The sequence below is a fragment of the Triturus cristatus genome, chromosome 9, assembly GCF_964204655.1.
Source record: "Triturus cristatus chromosome 9, aTriCri1.1, whole genome shotgun sequence".
Taxonomy (NCBI): Eukaryota; Metazoa; Chordata; class Amphibia; order Caudata; family Salamandridae; genus Triturus; species Triturus cristatus.
Window position 1 is genome coordinate 939,422,345 of NC_140592.1, and position 23,361 is coordinate 939,445,705.

At 48.5% G+C, this 23,361-nt stretch overlaps 1 protein-coding gene across 5 annotated transcripts in view; it reads left to right on the forward strand.

The window, feature by feature from the left end:
• The window catches only part of TDP1 (tyrosyl-DNA phosphodiesterase 1), a 984,975-nt gene that overhangs the window by 648,824 nt on the left and 312,790 nt on the right, over positions 1-23,361 (forward strand). For all 5 annotated transcript variants that reach the window (XM_085626517.1, XM_085626518.1, XM_085626520.1 and 2 more), the window contains one exon: positions 15,034-15,136. In XM_085626517.1, coding sequence (XP_085482643.1) covers positions 15,034-15,136 — 103 coding nt within the window. The remainder of the gene's footprint in view (positions 1-15,033; positions 15,137-23,361) is intronic.

Below are 23,361 nucleotides of genomic sequence, written 5' to 3' on the forward strand. Positions count from 1 at the left end.
AGCAGAGCAAGTTGCTGCGTTGCCGTACTCTGTGTCAAGTAGGTGTACCATGGGCATCGCGGTGGGTGTTCCCACGCAACGCCAATTGATTTTGACAATGCCCCATATTTACAAAACCATATAAACCTGGGGCAGCACCAAAACCTTACGCCTCCACACAGCAGGCATAACGGGGAGAAATGTTTTCATTTCTCCTCATTATTTCCACTTTCCATGTCTGCTGTATTCTGCAACACACATAGAAAGAGGAAAGCCCCTCTCTGGATTGTTTTTGAGCAGGAAGGTGCCCCTTCCTGCACAAAAAACAATCCTGCCTATGTTGGCACAAGGCAGCAATTTGTGTGCCAACGTAGGGGGTAAGGGCAAGAATGTACCATATTTAATAATAAGGTGCATTCCTGCCCTTTCACACTGGCATAGGGCAGCACAGCAAGAAGACTTGCGGCGCTGCCCTACGCCAATTCCTCATAAATGAGGCCCTTTGTTTTTAGCTACACCTTTGACCACGCCCCCACGATCACTGACCTTTGCTATGCTAAACACTGTTTAATATTTTCCCACTGTAAAAATAATTTGTTGTGGGAATTGGGGGCGTTTATGGTGATCGATAGTTGTCAATGATGAGGAGTATCAAGTTCTAGAAATTTTTGTCAGGAGGGGGTCCTTACTAGGCCTGGGCAAAAATGTCGTTCCGTTCGCGGAAATTGCGATAATTTGACATTTTTGCGTTCCGCGGAGAGCGCGAAAATGTCAAAAATTCCGGTTTCCGCAGCTTGGCGATAATTTGTTTCTTGCTCGCGCTGTAAAATGATACATTCTCGCGCGCGCGCGATCGCCTTACCTGAATCCCTGCGTTCGCCGACAAGTTTTCTTGATCCGGTCGCGTTTTCCATGAGATGTTGTATTGTTTTTAGCCATTTGCGCTGTCTCGCGACAGTTCGCGCCCGCAGTGACGTCATGCGTCGCGCGATCACGTCTTTCTTCTCGCGATCATGCACCGCGAGAACAACTCAAAACAAGATGGCCGCGCCCGCAAGCAACCACATGGGTAAGTTGGCGACCCGCAACCATGCAGAAAATCTCGCGAACATGCCAGAAAAAAACTTCCGCATCTTCGCGATATTTCTGCTTGTTTGCGATAATTTTAAACATTCTCGCGATAATTTGCGAAGGTTAATTCCGCAAATTCCGCCCACCCCTAGTCCTTACGCCAAAAAGATTTTGACAGGGGTCTCGGCATCAAAAAGTTTGAAGACCTCTGTCTAGGGTCTCTGCTTCCCGCTCTAGTCGATACCTCAGTAGCCACTTTGGCGATAATGAGAGTTTTACCCTTCCATTCTGATACTCACGACTTGGCTCATATAACATTTATTTGCTTTATTATAGTAGTAACCAGGGCTTTAAGTGAGATGAAAAGGCTGGGGGGGGTCTCTCAAAGGGGCGTGGCCAATGTAATTAAGGGCGTAGATTATAAACACTTAAGCTAAAAATCTGTTCTTAGCCCGACGTGTACTTTGCTGTTTCTGTCATTGCATCCAGATATATGATACAACAAGTAACATCACACCTACAAGTCAGGACTATTGACTTTGTCAATGGTTGTTAGTTGCATAAGATAAATAAGCAGCAACTATGGCTTGTTGTATATAATATTGAAAAACCTTCCCCTTAAAGCCCTGGTGACACCATGACAATGTTGCAGCTCTGGAGTTTTAAAAAGAGAAGGGAAATCCCGAGAGAAAATTACCCTCTTTAAAGGATTTCCCTTCCCCTACAACACTAACCTGGCATGACGTCATGCCGTAACTTCTCCTCTAGTGAGAAGTGAGCAGTGTGAGCACGCATCGCTGTGCCTGCTGTCAATGCAGTCCGGAAAAAACAGACCGCCTGTGCCAGGGCACAAAACAGAGCCCGATAGGGACCCGTTTCAAGGCCTCCTTTAAAAAACTGCCGGTGCTCTGCACCGGTGAGACCCGGCCCACTTAAAGCCCTGGTATTAACAACAGTTTTCCCCTACTCACTATTTGATATTGTTACATTACTTTGGTGTCTCCAGTGTGGGTTTGATTTCTGTTTGTTTTTGTTCGCAAGTTTAAGTTAAGCATCAGTGCTTGCGGGCCTTGTTTGCACAATATAAAAGAATCCAATAAATATATGGCAGCTTAATTGTAATGGTAGTATTCTCTGTGTGTTTTTTTCCAATCGCTGACCGTAGTGGAATTTCACTTCTTGATTTCTGGGCACATTTGTAGCCTGCGATCCAAGTTCCAGATCATTTTGGCCAGCTCTCAGACTTCGATGTTTTTGCTGTGGAAAAAATCGCATTGCACGTTTTCACTTTGGGATGGTGTCCAAGCGAGAAAGTCTTTCCAGCTTGTTATATCTGTGCTGTCTGTATTCATTAAAATATACACCGAGTCTAGATACACCATAGTGGGGTACCTCAGTTTGAAACTTCCCGTTGCTGTAATATTACTAAGGGTTTCAAGGCACAGGGATGTCGGGGAGGTTAAGGGGCCGATGAACGGGCGTTTTTTGCGATCGCAAACGAGAATTCGGCCTGTTTGCGACCGCAAAATTGGTCTGCCCCATCCACAAACTATATTTTGCTAGTCGCTAACCTATTAGTGAATCACAAAATGTGGTTTGCGACTCGGTATTAGGAAGCGCCGTGCCAAGGGAGTCCCTTTTTAATAGAGAGTCTAACACCAATGTATGAAAAAAAAAACTGCTTTATGAAAATGCAGCCACAGACACAGACATGGTGGTCTGCTGACCCCAGCAGGCCACTATCCTTGCGTGCTAGCCAATCCTAATGACGTCGCAAACTGCGCTTGCCTCATGAATATTCATGAGGCATGCAATTTGCGACCCCATTGGGAATCTCAAACAGTGTCTGAGACACTGTTATATATTCAGTTTAGCGAGTCGCAAATTATGACTTGCAATTCTGCACAATTTGCGACTCGCTAAATTGAATGGTCTTACATCTGACCCATATTGACCTATTGCCCAGTCACATGATGCTCAGCTGAGCTGGCCCCGGAATCGAGCCCCGCGCTCTGGAGTCAGCCGCTGCGCCACACCTCTTGACTTGAAGTAATGTAACAATCTGTTAAAACAATCTAAAACATCAAAACGTGCCTTAAAATATCTGAGAGTATCGCGACGGTGATCAGGGCAGACATTTATAGCCTGTTGATGATAACGCACTGTCAGTGCAACTGACCCTTTGATTACCATGTGGGGAATATTGATTGGTGGAAACCCAGTAGATGTAGAATGAATGGACCCCGCTGATTTGGGATACAATAGGGCTGACTAGGTGAATGGACTCCCACAGAGAGCTCTGAAAGATGAGTTGAAGTAGACATAAAGGAAGGCTAGGATGTAGTCTTAACTGCTGGTGGCAGTCTCTTTGTAGAACTAGTGGTCTATAGAAAGAATTTAAAGACATCTAGGAGCATGAAAGTAAAATTGCTCTTTGAACAGGATTTGCAGCCGCCCTGCTTATGGCTCATTCCAAGGCTCAGATGTATTTAAACGGGTCAAAGTTGTGCAATGCAGGGTGCCTCCGTGCTTCCTGAGATGACAAAAACAGTATGGCACAAAGCAAGAGTCACCCGTCAAAAGTACAGGCAAGCCCAATGCTTGGATCTTGCTTCCTTCTTAGGTGGGGTGCGGGGTGTCCGATATTTTGCACATACAGGGGCTCAGTATGTGTATATCCCGGGGGGGGAAACCGTGCCATCATACTACGAGTGGTTTTGTATTTCCAGCGTAGACAAAAGTGCATGTCTGAAAACACCAAACCCGATTTTACCGCATTCAGATCAGCACCCAGTAAAACCGGGGGTGGAAAGAGTAAAGGGGCTGTGGGCACAGTCCAGCCCTTTACCATGCCCTTCGATACCATGGAAGGGGAAGGCAGTTCAACCCCCAGCGAGGCTACACTGCCCCCACACAGCACCCTCCCGAACCACACAGACCACGTTGATATTTACTCCATGCGGATATTCACCTGCTGTTTTCGAGTCTGCATAGTCATTCCCCATTCCAGCAGTGAAAACTAAGTATGGCCAGATTTAGGTGCTGTGTGCACCAACTGGAATTGGAGATTAAGGTCCCATTGCCCGCTTCCCCTGGTATCCCTATAAATCCCGACCATTCACAATAAGGCCCATAATAGCACGCCATTGGGCCTATAATACATTATAGCACAGGGGGGCGAAAAGGGCATGTGCACCTTCTATTTTTTGCCAATGGTATTACAAAAGGGGCCGCAAGCACTTGTGTGTTCCCTTCTGTAATGCTCATAGCTCTGGTGCACATGTAGCGCCAGCGCCATCATAAGAGGCTGTTCCCTCATTTGCATTGTGGCGTGTTCTACTTCAAATGAGGGACTCTTTTTACCTCTCTGCCCGTGCCTTATTATCAGTGCTGGTGCAGACAGAAATAGGCACTTAGGATGCGCCCTTACAGTGTGCCACAAAAGACAGTGCGCTGCCTGAAGGCAGTCCACTGAAGGGTGAGAAGAGGTGGACCCCCAGACATCCTCCTGCAGGCGGGTGCAGTCACTTACTGCATCCGCCTGCAGGGGTATCTTGCTCCCTTCTTTAATGTGCAGGCGGCATACCACCTGCACTGTAAAACACGGAGTGGCTTTGAAGCAGCCACTCTGTTTTTCACTGAACGCGCGATTTTGCAGCTACCCTGGGGGCAGCAGATTCATTGTGGTAGGGCTCACTGTCTGTTTGTGCCTGGCAGATGTGTTTAAAGGTGTATCGTGGCTCAAACGGGACAATTTTATAATAAGGCCCCAGGTCGTCTGTAACTATAACCTGGGTGAAAACGGCAGTACTAATAAGCTTTCTTGGGCTTACTTATTATGTAAGCACCGGAACTGGAATTAAGTGATTTTGCAGCCATGGCATTTTCTGTATAATTATGGATTGTCCGCATTTGCCACATAATTAATCATCGGGTGCATAATCTGCAGATTTTAACAAAAAATTGTTTCTAGCTCTTACAAATCAAAAGTTACTAAAATGCACTGGAAGACCCTTTGCAAATGTTGACTGGTCACCTTGCTATATTTGGGTCTTTAACTTGTACTAGTGAAGTGATATATTTGTCCAGAGTTAATATGTACAAAAAATGAAGTAATAATTTTCACAAAATGTTCCACATTGCACTGCATAATTTTCAATTTCTTGCCACATAATTTCGTCTACCCTGTTGCATTATTTGGGCCACCCCGTTTCATAATTCCAGTGGTACTAGATATAATGACTAATGTTTATTTACATTGTTCTCATTCCTGGAAATGTCTTAAACATAAGTGTCAGGCTTTAAAAACGACAGCCACATGAACAGTGACGTAGCATTGGGACCAAGGATGCTGGGCCTCGCTGACCCCAGGTTTAGTCATAAGACTAAGATATTTAGTGTGCACTGGGTTCATCAGACCTGTGAGACCAGGTGTTACTGTGCCTTATTGATAGCTACGCCTATGCACACAACCTGTTTCATGCCTGAAATTTAATAGGGCCGTTTTCATACATAAAATGTGCTCTAGCAATTTAAGTGAGCTATTTCTCCCACCGTAACCAAGTGTTATCTGCTTAAAGAGGTGTTTCTTCTTACCTAGGATGGTGCTGCAAAGCAGAAACATGTTTTTCATTCGCAACCAAAGGTCTTTGTGAACAAGGCAAAAAGGACTGGTAGACATGGCTGATACGCATCACAGTCAACTTCTCGCTCTGTAGAACCCTCATAAATAGACCACCAGGACCTCGAACCAATTTTGCCAGGGACTTAATGGAATTTGTTGCACACCAGCATCTTCATCCTCCTTGTAGACCCGAGCTTTAACCTAGCCGACCACACTAACTAAAACTCTACAGCCAACCCGTTACCATACCCACCCATACTGCGGGACACTTCTTGGACCCGATTTTCTTCTCAATCAGCAACATCACAGTCGACAAGCCAGTAACAATGACCTGAACAGACCATACCTTGTGAGTTTACACAAACCCATCCTGCAGCACCAAGACCTACCACCACTGTAACCGCCCGTTGCGACTGGAAAAGCATCACAGAAGAGGAATGGGCTTCCGCCTTCTCTGCGCACCGATCCGAGCATACCAGCAACATGATAAAAGCCATCAAGAACCTCAATAGCTGTATCAGCGCATGCGCTGCTAGCCTAGCTCCTCTCAAGCGCAACTCAACAGCAAGAGTTGTACCAACTGTGTACTGATTGGTGCACAGAGAAACTCAGGTTGCTAAAACACTACTGCAAGCAACTGGGACTCAAATGGAACAAGTCAAGACACCACAATTAAAGACATCTTCAAATCAGCCCTAATACGCTACATTGGCAGATACGGAACATTAGGAGCACAGCTCTTGCAGATTTCATCGACGCCGGCACTAACAATAGTATGGAAATCTTCACCATCATCAAAGATTTCAACTAGCATATTGCTGTTACAAACAACACTGCCCCCTCACAAGACTTTTGTAACAAGCTCTCGGAATTCTTTTGCAACAATTTTGCCTCTATGTTCAGCTACCCTCACCTGGACCCATCCTCCATCACAACCCCACTTCAGATCACAGCTGAAGATTGAACCCTGACCTCATAGCCTATCACCACTATCAAAATCACCACTACCATGAAGACCATCTGCTTGGGGATACCCATCTGACACTTGCCTCCACCATGCCTTCACCAGAGGACTCCTACTGCTCAGTACACACAATAACACCCATCCTCAACACCTCCATCTACTCAGCCACCTTCCCAGACACCTGGAAATATGCTACTGTCATGCCCCTTGCTCAAAAAGCCATCCGCTGACCAAGCCACACTTTCCAACTACAGACCCATCTCTCTTCTACTATAGCCAGTGAAAGTTTTAGAAAAAACTAATCAACCAACGCCTCAGCAACCACCAGCTCCACAACACCACGTAGTCTGGTTTCAAGCCCAACCACAGTACAGAAACCGCATTCTATACTACCACAGATGACATGCATGATCCTTGACAGGGGAAACACGGCAGCCCTCATTCTCCTGGGCCTCTCTGCATTATCTGACACTTTCTCACACCCATCCTCATCAAACACCTGCACAAGATCGGAATTCAAGGACCCGCTCTGCTGGATCTGCTCATTCCCAAAGGATAGAACACAACCTGTATGCCTGGCACCTTACTCCTTGGAAGCCCGCAAACTCGTTTGTGGAGTGCCTCAAGGTTCATCGCTCAGCCCCACACTCAACGCATATGTGATCTCTTTGGTCATATTCGCACACATCAGCATCCTCTCACACAACTCGTACAATCAATCTCGGTCAAGGCCCCCAACACAACAAACATGTTCCCTGCATGCATGACCAAAGTTGCTAACTAGAGGAAAGCCAACTGTCTCAACACTGACAAGACAGAAGCAGTGATCTTAGGCAAGGACACCTCATCATGGAACTCGAACCAGTGCCCGGCTGAACTTAGACCCACACCCTGCACCCGTGCCAGGGACCTCGAATAATCATTGGAAGCAAATTGGACATGACAGCACAAGTCAATGGCTGCCTCCACCCAAAGATGCTGAGGAAGATCTTCAAATTAATCACAAGCAACACTAGATAAGCGGTTACATATGCTCTTGTCACCAGCAAGTTAGACTTCGAGATCACCCTCAATGCCGGGATCACCAAGCAACTCACTAGAAGACTACAAACTACCCAGAACTCAGCATCCAGATTCATCCTTAATCAGCCACATAGAACTCAAGTCACACCACAGCTGAGGGAGATCCACTGGCTCCGGATACACAAACATGCTAATTTCAGACTCCTCACACACACATTCAAGGCCCACATAACTTAGGCCCCACCTACCTAAACAGTCGCATCTCCTTCCATCAACCAACCAGACATCTCAGATCCACAGGACTCCTGCTCGCACACTTCCAGTGCAAACACAGAGCAAGAGCAGGTGGACAGGCATTCCCTTACATGGCTCCTAAAGCGTGGAACGGCCTCCCACTCCACACGAGAGACTCCCCCTCTCTTCTTGAGTTCTACAAGAAGCTGAAGACCTGGTTTTTCAATTAACCAACCTACCCTTCCATAGGAAGGGCTAGGCAAACACACCTACTCAGCGCCAAGATACCCTCCCTGGTGATAGTGCGCTGTACAAATCCACGTAGCAAACTAGCTATTTCTGTATATTGCTGAATGAATTGGCTTGGTAAAGTTGCATTTCGCCTGTTACATATTGAGTAATTGATAGAAATAAGTCTTATGGTACTTTTTCAGAATTCTTTGCAGGATGACCGGTAAAGTCCCCACAAACTCATGTCAAAATACTCCCTTAGCAGACTGATAGTCCCACACATTTAATGAAGATTCCAATCCATTTAATATGGGAATTCTAGCAGTCAAGCAATTTAACAAAATAGAGGAGGGTTACAGTTCAGAACTGTAATTGATCTCTACTTTGTCTGATGAGTCCAGTGCAAATATAGTGGGCAGTGGGAAATCCTTGGTCGCACGGGTGACCTGCCACAAACGTAACGTCTGCCTTATTACAAGTGTGTTAAATCCTAATGCACTTCGAATAAGGCGAACAGGATATCCGTCATGTTTGTGGCAGAGTACCCATCAACCAAACTCTAACCCCGGTTCCTTAATACTAGGAGTAAACGCTGGTAGTGATATGTTTCTCCTACTGTAAAACATATATATCGGATAGAGACTTCTAGCCGCAGATTCCTTACCTTAGAATTATCTCCAAGTTTCAGACTGGAACCAGAAATTTTCTGTGAGCAGTACCTCTGGGGAAGGCGGGGTTGTTCGACTCTGCAAGGCATCGTCAGGATCGTGACATACGCAGTGCCTATATAGGGGCCACCCCAGTGCACTGACTACTGTTATTTTCTTTCTGCGCCTGTGAGCGCAGATCCGAAGAGAGCTACCCTCAGTTTTATTTTACTGTCTTTTTTGGACTTTTTGTCGAAGCTTTTTGAGACTTGTCTCATGGATGTCAACGAGTGAGGCTGTGTTCAGTCCCTGTGGCGCCTGTCATTGACTAATATCGGTGATGGATCTGCACCTTGTCTGTCTCTCGTGCTTTTAGCGTGACCACGATGCCAAGACCTGTGACAATTGTCGTGCCATGCACCCCAAGGCCTTGACGGCACAATCCCTTAAGCTCCTTGTCACTCGATGTGCAACGCCACAATGGTCTTGATCCCAGTTGAGAGGATGGTCCCAGGATCGGTCACAGAGCCTTTGATCTTCGTTGCAGTCAAAGTTGTCCCATTCCAGTAAGTCCCACAAGAAAAAGAAGAGCAAGAAGTTGAAGAGGTCTTCGACTTCGCCGCGTCCGCCGAAGTCTTCCGACGAAACAGAGAGCTTTAACACTCGAGGCCTGGCTCCATGGTTGAGCCTGCACCTGGACCGTCTTCACACCGCCTGTAGTTTCTGGGAGCCTAAGTGACCCCCGCCCAACTATGAGAATTTTGTGAGACCATGCACCTCATATTTGGGTGGCTTTTCTCTGCCGGAGTGCATTTGGGCGCCATGGGTTCTGGAGGTGCCTCGACTGCTCTTCCGCTGGCAGGTTCTCCCTCAGTACCAATCGGACCCCTTGGATCCATAGATGGATCTGGACAGGTGCTGGTCAAGCCACCTCGACCTTCCCTGGCCCCACTGCCAACGCCGTCCCAATTCTTATCCCGACACTAATACGGAGCCTGATGGGCATTGTCTGACGTTGACTCAGACTCTGACTGAATCAATTCCTTTCAGGCCAGAGCCTGAGCCCTATTGCTATGGGCTAGGACTTGGGGATGATTGGGAGAATACCAGCCCCTAGACCCCAATGAGGACACCTGGTGTTAGGATTTGGCGGATGCCAGTGGACTGGACAACTCCCCAGGTACTGGCTTGGTCTCCTCTCCTACTGTGGCTAAGGAGGAGGGAGCCTCTTTTGCTATGGTGGTGAAGAGGGCAGCCAAGGTCCTGGACCTTCAGTTGCGTGGCTGTCAAGACTAACATCATAACGGAGGTGCTTCAGCCGTAAGTCAGAACTGCTTCTCCCATTTAATGAAGTCCTCATGGATGTCCTGCTAGGGGCCTAGTCCAAGCCCTGCACAGGGCCTCCTGTGAACAGGACAATTGCCTACCACCAACACCTCGTCTCAGGGGACCTCATCTTCCTTATCTGACACCCTACCCGGAGAGCTTGGTGGTCCAAGCCTCCACTTCCTTACTCAATCTTTGCATATTCCCTACCACCCCACCGGATAGCGAATTCAGAAGGCTGGACACCTTGGGCAAGAACATGTTTTCTTCCACCAGCCTGGCACAGCAGTAAGTGAACACCACATTCTTTTTGGGCCATTGCTCCCATTCACTCTGGGATTTGGTTGAGCAGGTGCTGCCCGTGGTACTGCAGGAGGCCCAAGCCATACTCTCCCAAGCTATTACTGACAGGAGAGTCGCAGCTAAGTTGACATTCCCGATTCGGACTGGACACCACCGACTCACTAGGCAGATCTGTTTCTTCGTTGGTGGCCTTACGGCACCACGCCTGGCTGAGAATGACTGGCTTTTCTGGGAATGTCCATGCTTCACTTATGAGTATGCCCTTTGATGGCTCCTGTGTCTTCAGAGACAAGGCTGGCTCAGCGCTGAAATGCTTCAAGGATAGCAGAGCTACGGCCAGGTCCTTGAGCCTTTCCATGGCTCCTCGCCAACCCCAGTGCGCCTTCTGCTCCTTGCGTGTCCACGGAAGGAGATTCCAGGTGTGTCTCTACCTGCCCAGCCACCATGGCACGTACGCTTCCCAGCCCCTGTGTGGCTGAAGGACGAAGTACCCATAGCTCCCTTTGGGTCAGGCAGCCAGAGGTCGGGCCAGTCCACCACTTCCCCGGCAGCCGCTGCCTCCAAGCCTCTTTAATTTGCCTCCAACCATCATGGGCAACCAGTGGGAGGCAGGATACGCCATCACCTGCACCACTGGAGGACAATAACATACAACCGCTGTGTTCTCCAGATTGTCTAAAGGGGCTACTCCCTCCCCTTCGTGACCACCTCTTCACGCAAGTCCTGTCTGCCATGGACCCAGAAGGCTGGATGGTAGTGTTGGACTTGCTGGACAAATATTTCCACATTGCCATCCTGCCTGCCCACAGATGTTACCTGCAGTTCACAGTAGGTCACTAGCACATTTAGTTCACCATGCTCCCCTTTGGCCTTACCAGTGCCCTCGGGTTTTCACCAAGGTGGTGGCGGTGGTTACGGATCATCTGAGGAGATCAGTTGTGCTAGTCTTCCCCTATCTCAGTGACTGGCTGTTAAAGGCGGGCTTGCCCCAGGCCATTGTCTCCCACCTCTGGACTACGGCGGACCTTTTGCACTCTGACTCAGACGCTCCCTTTCCTCTGAGCTGTTCTGGGCGCAGTGCTGTTCAGGTGAATACAGGATATTTAGGTAATGATACCGATGTTTCAGCATCTATCTTGGGTTTCAGTGAAAATTGCTCTGAGGCTGCTGGGCCTCCTGGCTTCCTGCTTGTGACATATGCCCGCTGGTGTATGTGGTCTCTGCTGTGGGACCTAAAGTTCCAGTCGATCAGCGGCAGACCCCTGTCCCTTCCCCAACCAGACACTAGTGACAGATGCATCACTCCTGGGATGGGGAGATTATCTGGGAGAAGTGGCAGAGGACTGTGGTGGAATCCAGACTAATGTTGTAGCTCCGCGCAATCTGGCTGGCATTGAAAGTCTTTCTACCTTCCATCAAGGGAAGGCTAGTGCAGGTGTTCAATGACATCACCACCGCCATGTGGTACTGCAACAAACAGGGTGGGGTGGGGTTGTGGACCCTTTGCCAAGAGGTTTGCACCTCTAGACATGGCTGGAGCGTCTGGAAATATCCGTGGTAGTTCAACACCTGGCGGGATCTCAGAATGACAGGGCAGATGAACTCAGCCGAAGATGTCTAGAAGGCCGTGAGTGGTATCTCCAACCGGAGGTGCTGCGAGGTCTCTTTCATCCATTGCTCACCACCGCCAAGAACATGCAATGTCAGCAGTTTTGCGAGCTGGAAGTTCCAAGGTGTGTCCCGCGAGGAGATGCTTTTCATCTCGAGTAGAGCTCAGGCCTCCAGTATGCCTTTCCGGCCACACCACTCCTGCCCAGAGTTCTCAAAAAGATCAGGAACGGTCGGGCCCAAGTTTGGTATCCTGAGCTGTTGAGCATGGCTATTGGTGCTCCTATCAGGCTTTCCATCGGGAGGATCTTCTGTCACAGCAGCAGAGGAGGGTTCTCCACCCGAACCTGTCAACCATCCAACAGTTGACCGCTTTTGATCTTCCGCCCGAAGTCTGTGATGTTACCTTGACAGCTCCGGCATCCCTCCACCAAGACTGCATACGCCAGCCATTGTGGCAAGGTGTGCTGAGAAACAGGTTAATCCCTTACCTGCCTCAATTGGACCTTAACATGGTCCTTACTTTCTTAATGTGCATTCCCTTTGAGCCTCTTCATTGTTGTCTTCTTAGGCTCCTCAACATTAAGACTAGACCTGAGCGGAGTTCGCAGAGTTCCACTACACGGAACTCCACAAAGTGACCCAAAAACTTTTTCAGTGCTACCCGTAGTTCCGCAAGCGCCGGAGTGCATTCGTTAAGCCGTTTGTGCCGATTTTTAGCGCCTGGTGTTTGTCCCATGCTGGAAAATCAGCACAAATGGGACCATGCGCAGAGCAAGAGGACGCTGCTTCTTTCTGCAGCTCGCGGGAAGATGTTTTCCTTGAGTAGCGACTTCCTCAACGTGAACGGAAGATTTCTCAACGCGAGCAGTAGCGGCCATCCGTGACTGTAAGCATTGAGAAATGCCGCCAGAGAGGTGGTCTGATGTAAGATTTTCTTCGCTCGTCAACCTAATGTTGACGAGCGCAAGCGAGGAAAAAACTCCGATATGCAGAGTTTTTCGGACCTCCACGCGCTATGCGGAGCTGAAAAAGCTCTGCAAACTCTACGAGTGGAGCGGAATTTCATGCCCAGGCATAATCAAGACGGCTTTTCTGGTGGCAATTACATCTGTCAATGAGGGTCAGTGAGCTATAGGCACTGTCCTCTCAGCCTCCCTGCATTTTGTTTTCCCCAACAAACTGGTTCTTCGGACTCGAGCATCCTTTTTGAGGAAGGTAGTGACCCCGTTCTAAGTAGACCAGTCCATCACTTTGCCTACCTTACACACTCTGCCTTATTCCTCTAAGAAAGAGGAGAGACTCCACCCACTGGACCCAGAAAGAATGTTGTCATTCTACCTTTACTGGACAAAACCGTCCCGGGTGGAGGATCAACTCTCTATGGGGTATGTCTGGGCCAAGAAAAGGAAGGCTGTGCAGAAATGTACCATCTCCCGATGGGTCGTGCCCTGCATTAAAATCTGCTACGCATTGGCTGAGAAACAACCCCCAGAGGGTTTACATGCTCATTTCACCAGAGCAAAAGCTGTGACCACTGTGTTAGCATGCAGAGTCCCGGTCCTGGACATCTGTTAGGCAGCAGCGTGGGCCACTCTGCATACATTCACTAAACACTATTACCTGGACAGTGCGGTCCATCGGGATGGGCACTTTCCTCTTTAGGTCCTTCTGAACTTACTGGTGTGAAATAGTTTAGCAGACCCACCTCTGGGAAGGTATTGCTTGGGTATCTATTCTAAGGTAAGGATTCTGCAGCTAGAAGTCTTCATCAGATGAACAAGTTATTTACCTTCAGTAACGCCTTAACTGGTAGACACTCTGTCTAGCCACAGATTCCTTACTGACACAACCATCCTCCCCGCTCTACAAACGGATTTTCTAGGGACAGGGCTATTCCCCTTTCAGGGGCCTAGTTTTACACACTAGTGGTAATTTCTCTTCGTGGCTCTGTTCTCCTGCCGTGGAAAGTCACGAAAAGAAACTGACGTCAGTACGCCCGAGTGGCGCCTATATAGGCACTGCACATGTCTCTTCCGGCAGACAATGTCACGCAGAGTCGAACGACGCCATCTACCGAAAATTTCCAGATCCAGTCTGATGCCTGGGGATAATTCTAAGGTAACAAACATGCAACTAGATAGAGTCTCTAACAGATGAGGTAACACCAAAGGAAAGTAACGTGTTTTACAATTTCTCGTTGTTTATTAACCTTTTGCAAATGTGGAAAAAAATGCCTACTTTTTTCAGTAGTACTTTTGTTATGCATGCGATAACTCTACTTGAATGTCCCTTCCTAGCACCATATAAGTTCAGAAGAGCAGTAATACTATATTGTTCCCAGAAACTGGTGTTCGTTATGCTTTAATAAAAGACCCTTTGCAAGGAGTGTGGAGAGAGGTAGCTTTTCTTTAGCAATCTAAATGAGGTTACTTTATGGGGTTTTCCTATGAGCTATGTACTATTTCTTCCAAGAGGTTTTAGTTGGCTTTTTTGGGTTGCATTTGTAATGGATGGTTATGGCTTGGTTATGGATTTTACACTGAGGTGGCGCACCTTCCCAACCCCTACTACCTGGCTATCTTGTATTATACTTTGAGTAATCCCCAGTGACTGTAGAGGTGGCGTGTTGGCTTTCACCCTGATAGTGCAGCTCCTGCTTGTGTAATAGTGTTTAGTGATATTTAATTCCTAGTCTTGGGCAGCCTTTCACTCCTCTTTGTTACAGCAGGATAACGGGAGTGAGTTTCTGGTATGTGTTGTTAGACTTTGAAAGCAAAGATTCATTGTAGAGATTTTAAGTAATTGGTTTTTCTAGTTTTCTTTGCTGCAGTGGTGAGCCGGCTGCTGCTCTGAATATTTTGGTTCATTTTGTAACTGCCCAGTGACTTGACAGCCAGTTTCCACAGGGACCTAGTTAGGGAACTGCGGTGTTTTCCCAGTGTCACATACTTTGATGGAATGGATGTCCTCCTCCCGCCTCACAAGTCTCTTCACTTCTTTCCGTTTTGTTTCGCTTCCAGTGCAAATCTTTCAAAAGCTGCCTGGGGATCTCTGGAAAAGAACGGCACCCAGTTGATGATCCGCTCCTATGAGCTTGGCGTCCTCTTCTTGCCCTCGTCATTTGTAAGTTGTTCATGTTAGTTGTTTTATTTGCTTTTAGATGTGTGAACAGTGCGATGCCTCGTATACTTTACAGTGGAGTCAAACTGCAGTGTGGTTGTGAGGGAAACAGCGGTCCTCTCCAAAGGGACATTTCGGAGCCAAATCCATAAAAAGAAGTGCACCAAACTCAAAAAACTGCAAGTGGATTGGTTAAAGTGATAGACTAGTAAAGATCTTTGATGCAGACGTGGCTTCTCCCAAGCTCCTGTTTCAGATCTAATTCCATTATTTTATGGCCGCCGCCTTGATTTTTTAGCACAGAAGTTCTTTATAAAGTTTTCAACATATCCGAACATACAATAGAGAACATAGTTTGTCCACACAATATGATAGTATATAGCAAACGTTACACCGGTGTGTGCAATCATCTTTACCATTGCCAGGTCCTACATAAATATAAATCTGTATTTGTAAAGTGCAAACTACTCATCCTTATGGGTCTCAAGGCGCTGGGGGCCATTGTGGAAATTAAGTGAGCTATTGCCCAGAGTCACATGTGCTGAGCTGAGCTGCCGCCGGAGATCGAACCGTGAGCCCTGTGCGCTGAAGACAGCTGCCCTGGCTGCCGCACCACACCTCTCCACCTCTACATAGTTGGTAGGCCATCAGGATAAGAGCGCCCCAGCGGTTGTCACATAAAAGCTAATGCAGTAATATGGAACAAATAGTAATAATTCACCATTGCCCAAACTGGGCATAACCCATACATTGGTTGAGTGATATATATCTATTGCCCCTTTCTAGAGGAGCACAATCTTTCAATAGTCACAGTCAGTGTCTGGGTAGGGGGAAGGCCCCGGAGGATCTCTGTAGTGGTTAGAGAATAAGATAGGAGGTGCTATATTAACGGTGTTGATGGACGGGAAGCAAGGCCCTAATGTCTAGTACTTAGCCATATATGCTACGCCACCCGCCATACCACGATACACCCAACCGTCAATAACGGCTGTGCAAGACCATGAAAGTCAACATATGCAGGGCCTCAAGTCAGTTTGACCATCTGTCTTCACTGCCAGTATGTTCAGGTATGGGTCCCAGGCGTCCCATTGTTGTGGCCTTGGTGGTCGCCCCTTTGAAAAGGCCTCTAAGCCACAGGGAGAATGAGGTCACAGCAGACTTCCACGCCATCACTAGGCAGCATTTTACCAGGCTATACCAGGACTACGAACCTGGTAACATATTTGTTCTTGCGTGTTGTCAGATCCAGCAAACAATGTAGGGTATCTGGCTGGAGTGTGTAAGAAGCTGGCTCTGTATATACTATACCAAAATGAGGTATAGTGTGCACAGAGTCCAGTGGATCCCCAAAGGTAGGCAGAGGTAAAAGTAGATAGCACCTTACTCTCTATTTGTGGTAGTGTGGGCGAGCATTAAGGCTTTATCAGAGGATGGTGTTAAGCATTTGTATACACACTCAATCAGCAAATGATTACACACTCTCAAAGACTGAACTCAGACCAATTTGCTTTCTATCAAAAATATTCTAAGAACCAAGCAAGCCTGGCACAGGTAAGTGATTTATACTTTTCAGTAATAATACAGTTTAAATTGCAGTTGTATATATACTTTGGTTTGGTTACAGTAGAATTACTGGAAGTGCAATACCTTGAAATTCTGTACATATTCTTTGTAATGACTTTTCAATAGAATGTCATGTAAATTGCTGTGAAGATTACTTTTTTTACACGGTGTAGTATACCTGGATACTAAACTGGGATGTTTCCTGTAAACAGGTAAGTAAATGCGTTTTTGGTTATTTGTACACAGTTATATAGACTTTGATAGATTTTCCAACTCCACACTTAGAAACTTTTTCATAGAAAACAGTCAATGTTATCCTAGGGGAGAAAATAGAGTTATTGGTTCACATGTAAGTACTTTTTTGTGGGAGTTAGCTTTCTGGAGTTAGACTCAGGAGTCTCCCAGGGTCGAGGATGCACACTCTCAAAGCACCCTCAGCGGCACTAGGGCGGCCAAGTGCAGAGTGCTGAGGCCCAATGTTATTCAACGGGGGATAGGGGGCCTCCGGTTGGTGACTGCTCAAAAGCATGCCACAAGGTTGTGAGAGCAAAGCTCCGGGACTTGAGTTCAGGGCAAATGGGGGTTCAAGTTAGTACCAAAGGTACACCCTCAGCGGGACTAGGGCGGCCGGTTGCAGGGTGCTGTATTGCCGCTGGGTGCCCTTTTACTTTCAATGGGGATTCTCCGGTTTGCAAACACACTGCAAGCTCAGGGACGAAGGTCTTCTGGTAGCGACCACCACTTGGAGAGGTAAGTTGGGATGCTGGGGGTTGGCTGGACACCGTCGGTTGGGCCACCCAAGGCCGTGGGGCGTCGGGTGCAGGGGTGTGTCTTAGGGTCGGATCTTCTTACCAGTTCCTGGTCACGGTTGGGGGGGGACCCTCCGGATTGAGGCTGCAGGCGTCGGCTGGAGACTTGAGGCAGGTCCGGGATCACTGGATCTTGGGTCAGGATTGCCGGGGAGATGTCCTCATGGTGTTGGGCCACTCGAACTCAGACCGTGGGCGACGGGTGCAGAGTGGTGCAGACTCGAGGATTTTGCCAAAGCTGGAGTCTGTGGGTGAACAAATCCAGTGTTCACGGGAGAAAAAGTATTTTCTTTGGAAAGCAGGGCAGGTCCTCGGGGTTCTTGAAGTTGCTGGCTGCAGGACACACTGGAGTTTCGCTTCTGCAGGTTCGAGGTGCGGACAGGCCTGTAGGGCTGGGGCTAAGTCAGTGGGCGTCGTCCTCTTCTTAGCTTCGCCATGGCTGTTTGGTCCTTCTTCTTGTAGTTGTTTCTTGTCTGAAGAGGCAAAGATCAGGGTGGCCCCTAAATACTAGATTTAGGGGCGTTACCGGTAAGTAAAAGTTGGGACCGATGGGTCTCTTCCTTTCGGTGGGTACACCCCCTATTATGAATCCCTCCCGTGGGAGGGGGGCATATTCCTCGCTCTGGTTGGCTGGGTCCCCCCATCTGCAAGATGGGAGGGACTGAGAGTTGTGCATCACCTCGCCTCCCCCCACCTGAGGGGTGGGGTTGGCAAAGGTGGGCACACCTGCCTTACTCACTTGGTTTTCCTGCCAATTCTCCCGCCCAAGGTGGGGTCAGAACCAGTGGGGGCCATTTGCTGGAAGTAGCAAAGTGCCTGGGGAAGCTCACAAAGGCAGCAAGCCTTTCAAGCTTCCCCTTCGTGGACCCTGCCCATCCTGGGGTAGGAGGCTTGGCACCTCGTCCCAGGATGCGCATTGTTTCAGACCCCGAGAGCAGCAGGCTCTCGGCCCAGGGGTCCAGAAACATGTCTGGTGGTGGCAGCTGGTGAGCAGCCACTCAGCCTGCACACCAGTGTTAGGTCGCTTTTCAGGGAGCATCTCTAAGATGCCCTCTGTGTGCATTTTTCATTAAATCCCACACTGGCATCAGTGTGGGTTTAATGTGCTGAAGTTTGATACCAAACTTCCCAGTTTTCAGTGTAGCCATTGTGGTGCTGTGGAGTTCGTAATGACAAACTCCCAGCACTATATATTCTTAATGGCATTACTGTACTTACAATGTCCAATAATTGACTTAGACACTGTAGGTGTATAGGGCTCATGCACCTGTACACTCACTACTGGTATTGTGCACCCAGCTAGAGGGGTGGATGACTTATGCCAGGGAAGTGGGTTGTAGGCATGGCACACAGGGTGCCATGTTGACTCTTCTCTTTGTTCTGCACCAAAACATGCAGCCTGCAAAGGGTGTGTGTGTGTGTGGGTAGGTAGGTAGGTAGGTACGTACGTACGTACAGGGCCTCTAAGGGTGGCACAATAAGTCCTGCAGCCCTTAGAGGCCTTCCCTGCCACAGTGCCCTTGGTACCTGTGGTACCATTTACAAGGGACTGACCTATGGCCAAAGAGTGTCAGTTGGGTTTTGTCTTCAATACAGTTGAAGGGAAAGAACATAGGCCCTGGGTACCTGCTTGGCAGGAGCCCAGGTCACACTTAGTCAAAGTACATCAGCAGTTCAGCAAAAAGTGGGGGCAACCATGCAGAAAGAGGGCACTTTTTCACAGAGGGGGTGTCCCATGATGTTCGCTAGTGTTGTGGGCCCTATTAGTGTAACAAGCCTTCTCAGGGTTTAAGTGCCAGGGCAAATATAATCGGTGAGAGTGGGCAACCCTGCCTGGTGCTCCTATCCACCAACAAATGGCTGAGGAGTTTTCCCTATCCGTGCAAACTCGGGCAGTTGGATTAGCGTATTGGAGACCTATCCATTTCAGTATCTCGTGTCCTAGGACCATTCTGAGTACCACTCCTGTAGATAGGCCAACCCAGTGTATCGAAGGCTTTTTCTATGTCTAAGGAAAGCGCTACAAGGGGAGGTGTTGCTTGAGGGTGTTCCTCCATGAGATGAAAGAGGCGTCTCAGGTTGAGAAACGTATTCCTCCCTGGGATAAAACCATTTTGTTCGTGGTGCACCAATTAAGGTTGGTAAGGCAGCAGACATTATCTTCCCAAGAATCTTATATTTTGTATTGAGAAGAAAAAGGGACCTGTATGAGCACACCTCCACCGGATCACAGTCTGGTTTGGGGAGGACTACGATCAACCCCTCTCATAGAAACATGGGTAGAGCGGCCCAATCTTTGGCATACTGAAACATTTGAAGTAACCTCAGGGTGTGGAACGTCTTATATGTCGAGTAAAACTGCTTGAGGAGCCCATCTATCCCTGGGAATTTATTGTGCACCATCTGGTCTGCCACAAGTCATATTTTGTCTGCTGTCAGTGATTTATCAGGAGAGTGGGGTTGCAGGGTGTCCAGGCGTGGTATTGGCAGACTATCCAGATAGTCTTGCCGTTAGGATCCCCTATATGACCCCATTCCTCATACAGGGAGCTACAGTAGTCATGGAAGACTGTGTTAACGTCCACTTGTGCATTGAGGATGTGTCTGCTCTAGGTTCTATTAACGTTTTTTTGGGGCCTGTTAGCATCCAAACGCAACAGCCAAGCCAGTATGCACCCTACTCGGTCTCCCTCTACATGTTGTTTGGCTACATATAGTTCAATTTCCCAAGCCTATCCATGGCTTCTCAACCCACAACTCTGCCTCACGTATAGAATGCTCTTTAATCATTATTTAGCCTTATAGTATGAGCTTCTCACCATACTCAGTCTTGATGCATATTCCCCGCATGATCACTTTAAAGGTATCCCACTTTACCCCTCTGTAGGACGCCGTTCCTTCATTTTCTTCAAACAATTGGGTGGTGTGTGCCTATGTTCTCAGGAAATGTAGTATCATCCAGGGCCTGTGTGTGTAACTGCCAGGTAGGAATGGGTGTTTGCTGTCTGTCCCAGTTTATCGTCACCTTGAGAGGGCTGTGGTCGGAGAGTGTGCGGATTAGGTATTCAGTAGCTGTAACAAACTGAGCCATGTCAAGGTTACAGAGAAGAAGGTCGATTCTGGTATGCAATTGCTGGATGGGGAGAAGGAGGACTATTCTCTTGTGATGGGATGCGTGGAACGCCACACATCCATCAGGCGGTTGTGCCCTAACTAATTTACGAAGGTGCATGCAGTTCTAGCTGCTTCAGTGCTGTGCAGTGGAGGTATGGACCTATTCAGAGTAGAGGTTTGTACACAATTGGTTTCCGCCCCCAATACTCGGTGGGTTTCTATCATGTATCATTGTGGGGGCTAATGTATCGAGGAATTGTGACAGACCAATGTTGGGGGCATATAGCACCACTAGTGTGATCGATGCACAATCTAGTCTCCCCTCAGCTGCCACATAGTGCCACTCAGAATCCACCATCTTACATGTGATCCCCAGCGGCACTGCTGGCGCTAACCACAGAAGCACCCCCCTCCTATATGCTGAATTGAAGATGCCAACAATCTGGCCTCTCCAACGATGGCCGAGCCTAAGAAGCTATGTGGATTTCATGTGGATTTCCTGTAAGTATGCTATGTGGATCTGTCGGAGGTAAGCGTACCCGCACATTCCAGGTCATAATGTTATATGTAGGGCGAGAATCTGTCAAGTGTGTTGTCATGATTGGTGTGTTGTCTTCCCCCTCTCCTTCCCAATCAATGAGGCCCCCCAGGTCCACCGGTAGTCCCAGACCCCCCCTTCCATTGATACTGTATTGTTGTCAGGTCATACACAAAAAATAAGGCAACAACATAAACCCCACCGCCTATCCCCAGGAGGGGACAGCTACAAGCCCTGTACCAAATATAAACCGTACAGTACAACAATAGGAAAAGTTCCCTTCAGAATATGGGGGAGGGATATACATGTGCGGTTAGATGTGACCATGCCACGCCTGCGACCTAGCTGTGAGTAGGTCCTCCTTTCCCGTACAAACATTTCACCCTGTTATAAAAATATGAGAAGGGATATAGTGCCTCCGTTCAGATCACTTGGTCCACACTCATGGGAATGAGAGCAGGATATGATCGAAGTGCCGTTGCGATGTCTTCTGGAGCAAGGGCCAGCTCCCTTTCCAGGGAGACGGCCGTGTAGTCCAGCGAACTTGCGGACTGACTATGAAGAGATTCAAATTCAGCTATTGCCTGTGTACGGTCATTTGTTCCCTCTTCCTCCGTAGGCCTGCCTGTGGGATTTCTGTGTTGCCGCCGTCGGGGCTTCCAGTGACACTGGTCATTGGACAGCGGTTGCGTACTATGGCAGTGGGTGACACGCTTCGATTCCAGCCACTTCTCAGGCCTCGACTGGCATCATAAAGAAAAAAGTATGTCCAGAGTCTATGACACGTAGTTTGGATGGGAACATGAGTCTACCTACTTGGCAAATTTTCTGTTTGACCGGCAGGAACGAACCCTGTTGGTTTTGCACATCTGCCCTCTAGTCTGGGTAAATGTTCACTTGACTGTTATCTACCTACCAGGGGCCTTTTGTGCAGGAAGAATTGATCATAGCCTCGATAATTAAAGAGATTTGCCACCACTGATCTGGGTGAAGCCTTCAGGGGAGGTGCCCTGCCAGGGACCTTGTGGGCTCGCTCAACTGAGAAGGTAAATCTTTTTCCACCCATCACAGTGTTGAGTAACCAGTCTTAAAGAAATAAGTCCATTTGGGGCGCTCTGCTCCCTCCGAGAGCCTCTCTGCACTGATATTGTTACGGTGTGTTTGGCCTTCTACTTTGTCTGCTCTGCCACGTTGCAAAGTCACTTTAGCTTGTAGGGCCTTCAGTTGGGACTGCATATCTACCATTGGCCGTATGCCTGCTAAGGCTGATTCATTGGATTCCAATCCATCCTTCAGCTTGGCTTGGTCACCCTGCAACAGGCCCATTTCACCCGTCAAGGCATCCAGCTTAGGCTCCAGCTGTTTTTTACATCTTTGACCGCCTTTAGGAGTTCATTGTATCTGTCTGCCTGTGCAGCCCTGGCGTGAGCACTGCTGCCCTACATGTCTGCTGCTGCATAAGGGCAACAGCGAGGTTGTGTAACCCCCTCCGTCTATACCCTCCTTAGGGTTGCATTGCTTAAGCATGGCTGCAGGGTTGCTAATGCTGCACCTTCAGGCCAACGGGGTGGTGGGGTCTGAATGGGGGGAGAATGTCTACTCCCTTCGTATGTCCCTGGTGTATCTTAGCCTGGTTCTGTGTGCTGCGCTGCCCCCCTGCTCCTTGGGTGGGGTTGCCGGGCAAAGCTCTACTATCCCAGCAGTATGAACATACCTTTACTGCAGGTAGTAATTGTCTGGTGGTTGTGGCTGTAGGCAGCAGGATGTTAAGCTTCAGCGCCACAAAGGAAGGCTGCCGTTCTTCACAGTGGCTCAGTAGGAGGTAATCATGTACCCCATTAGTGGCCACATGTCTTCACTGCAGCTATCACCCCCCCTCCCATCTGCTCGTGACAAGACGGGATGAGAGAAGAGAAGAATGGGCCTGGGCCGTCCCACCCCGGCACCGCAGAAACCATACAATTCTGGGCATCTGTGAAGGGTGTCTGTAGAGGTAGCTTAAGGGGGCCTACTGCCACGGCACTCTGTAGGCCACAGTTTCACCCTGCGGGCCACCGCCAAGGCACCGCAGTACCCAGGCGCCTCACCCGGAATCGGCACCCGAGGGTCCGTTCGCAAATACAGCACAGCCCAGGCCCGCTGTGGTGGCTTCTTAATGCCAGCTGTAGTCCAGCATTGCAATCGGGGATGGCAGTCACATGCGG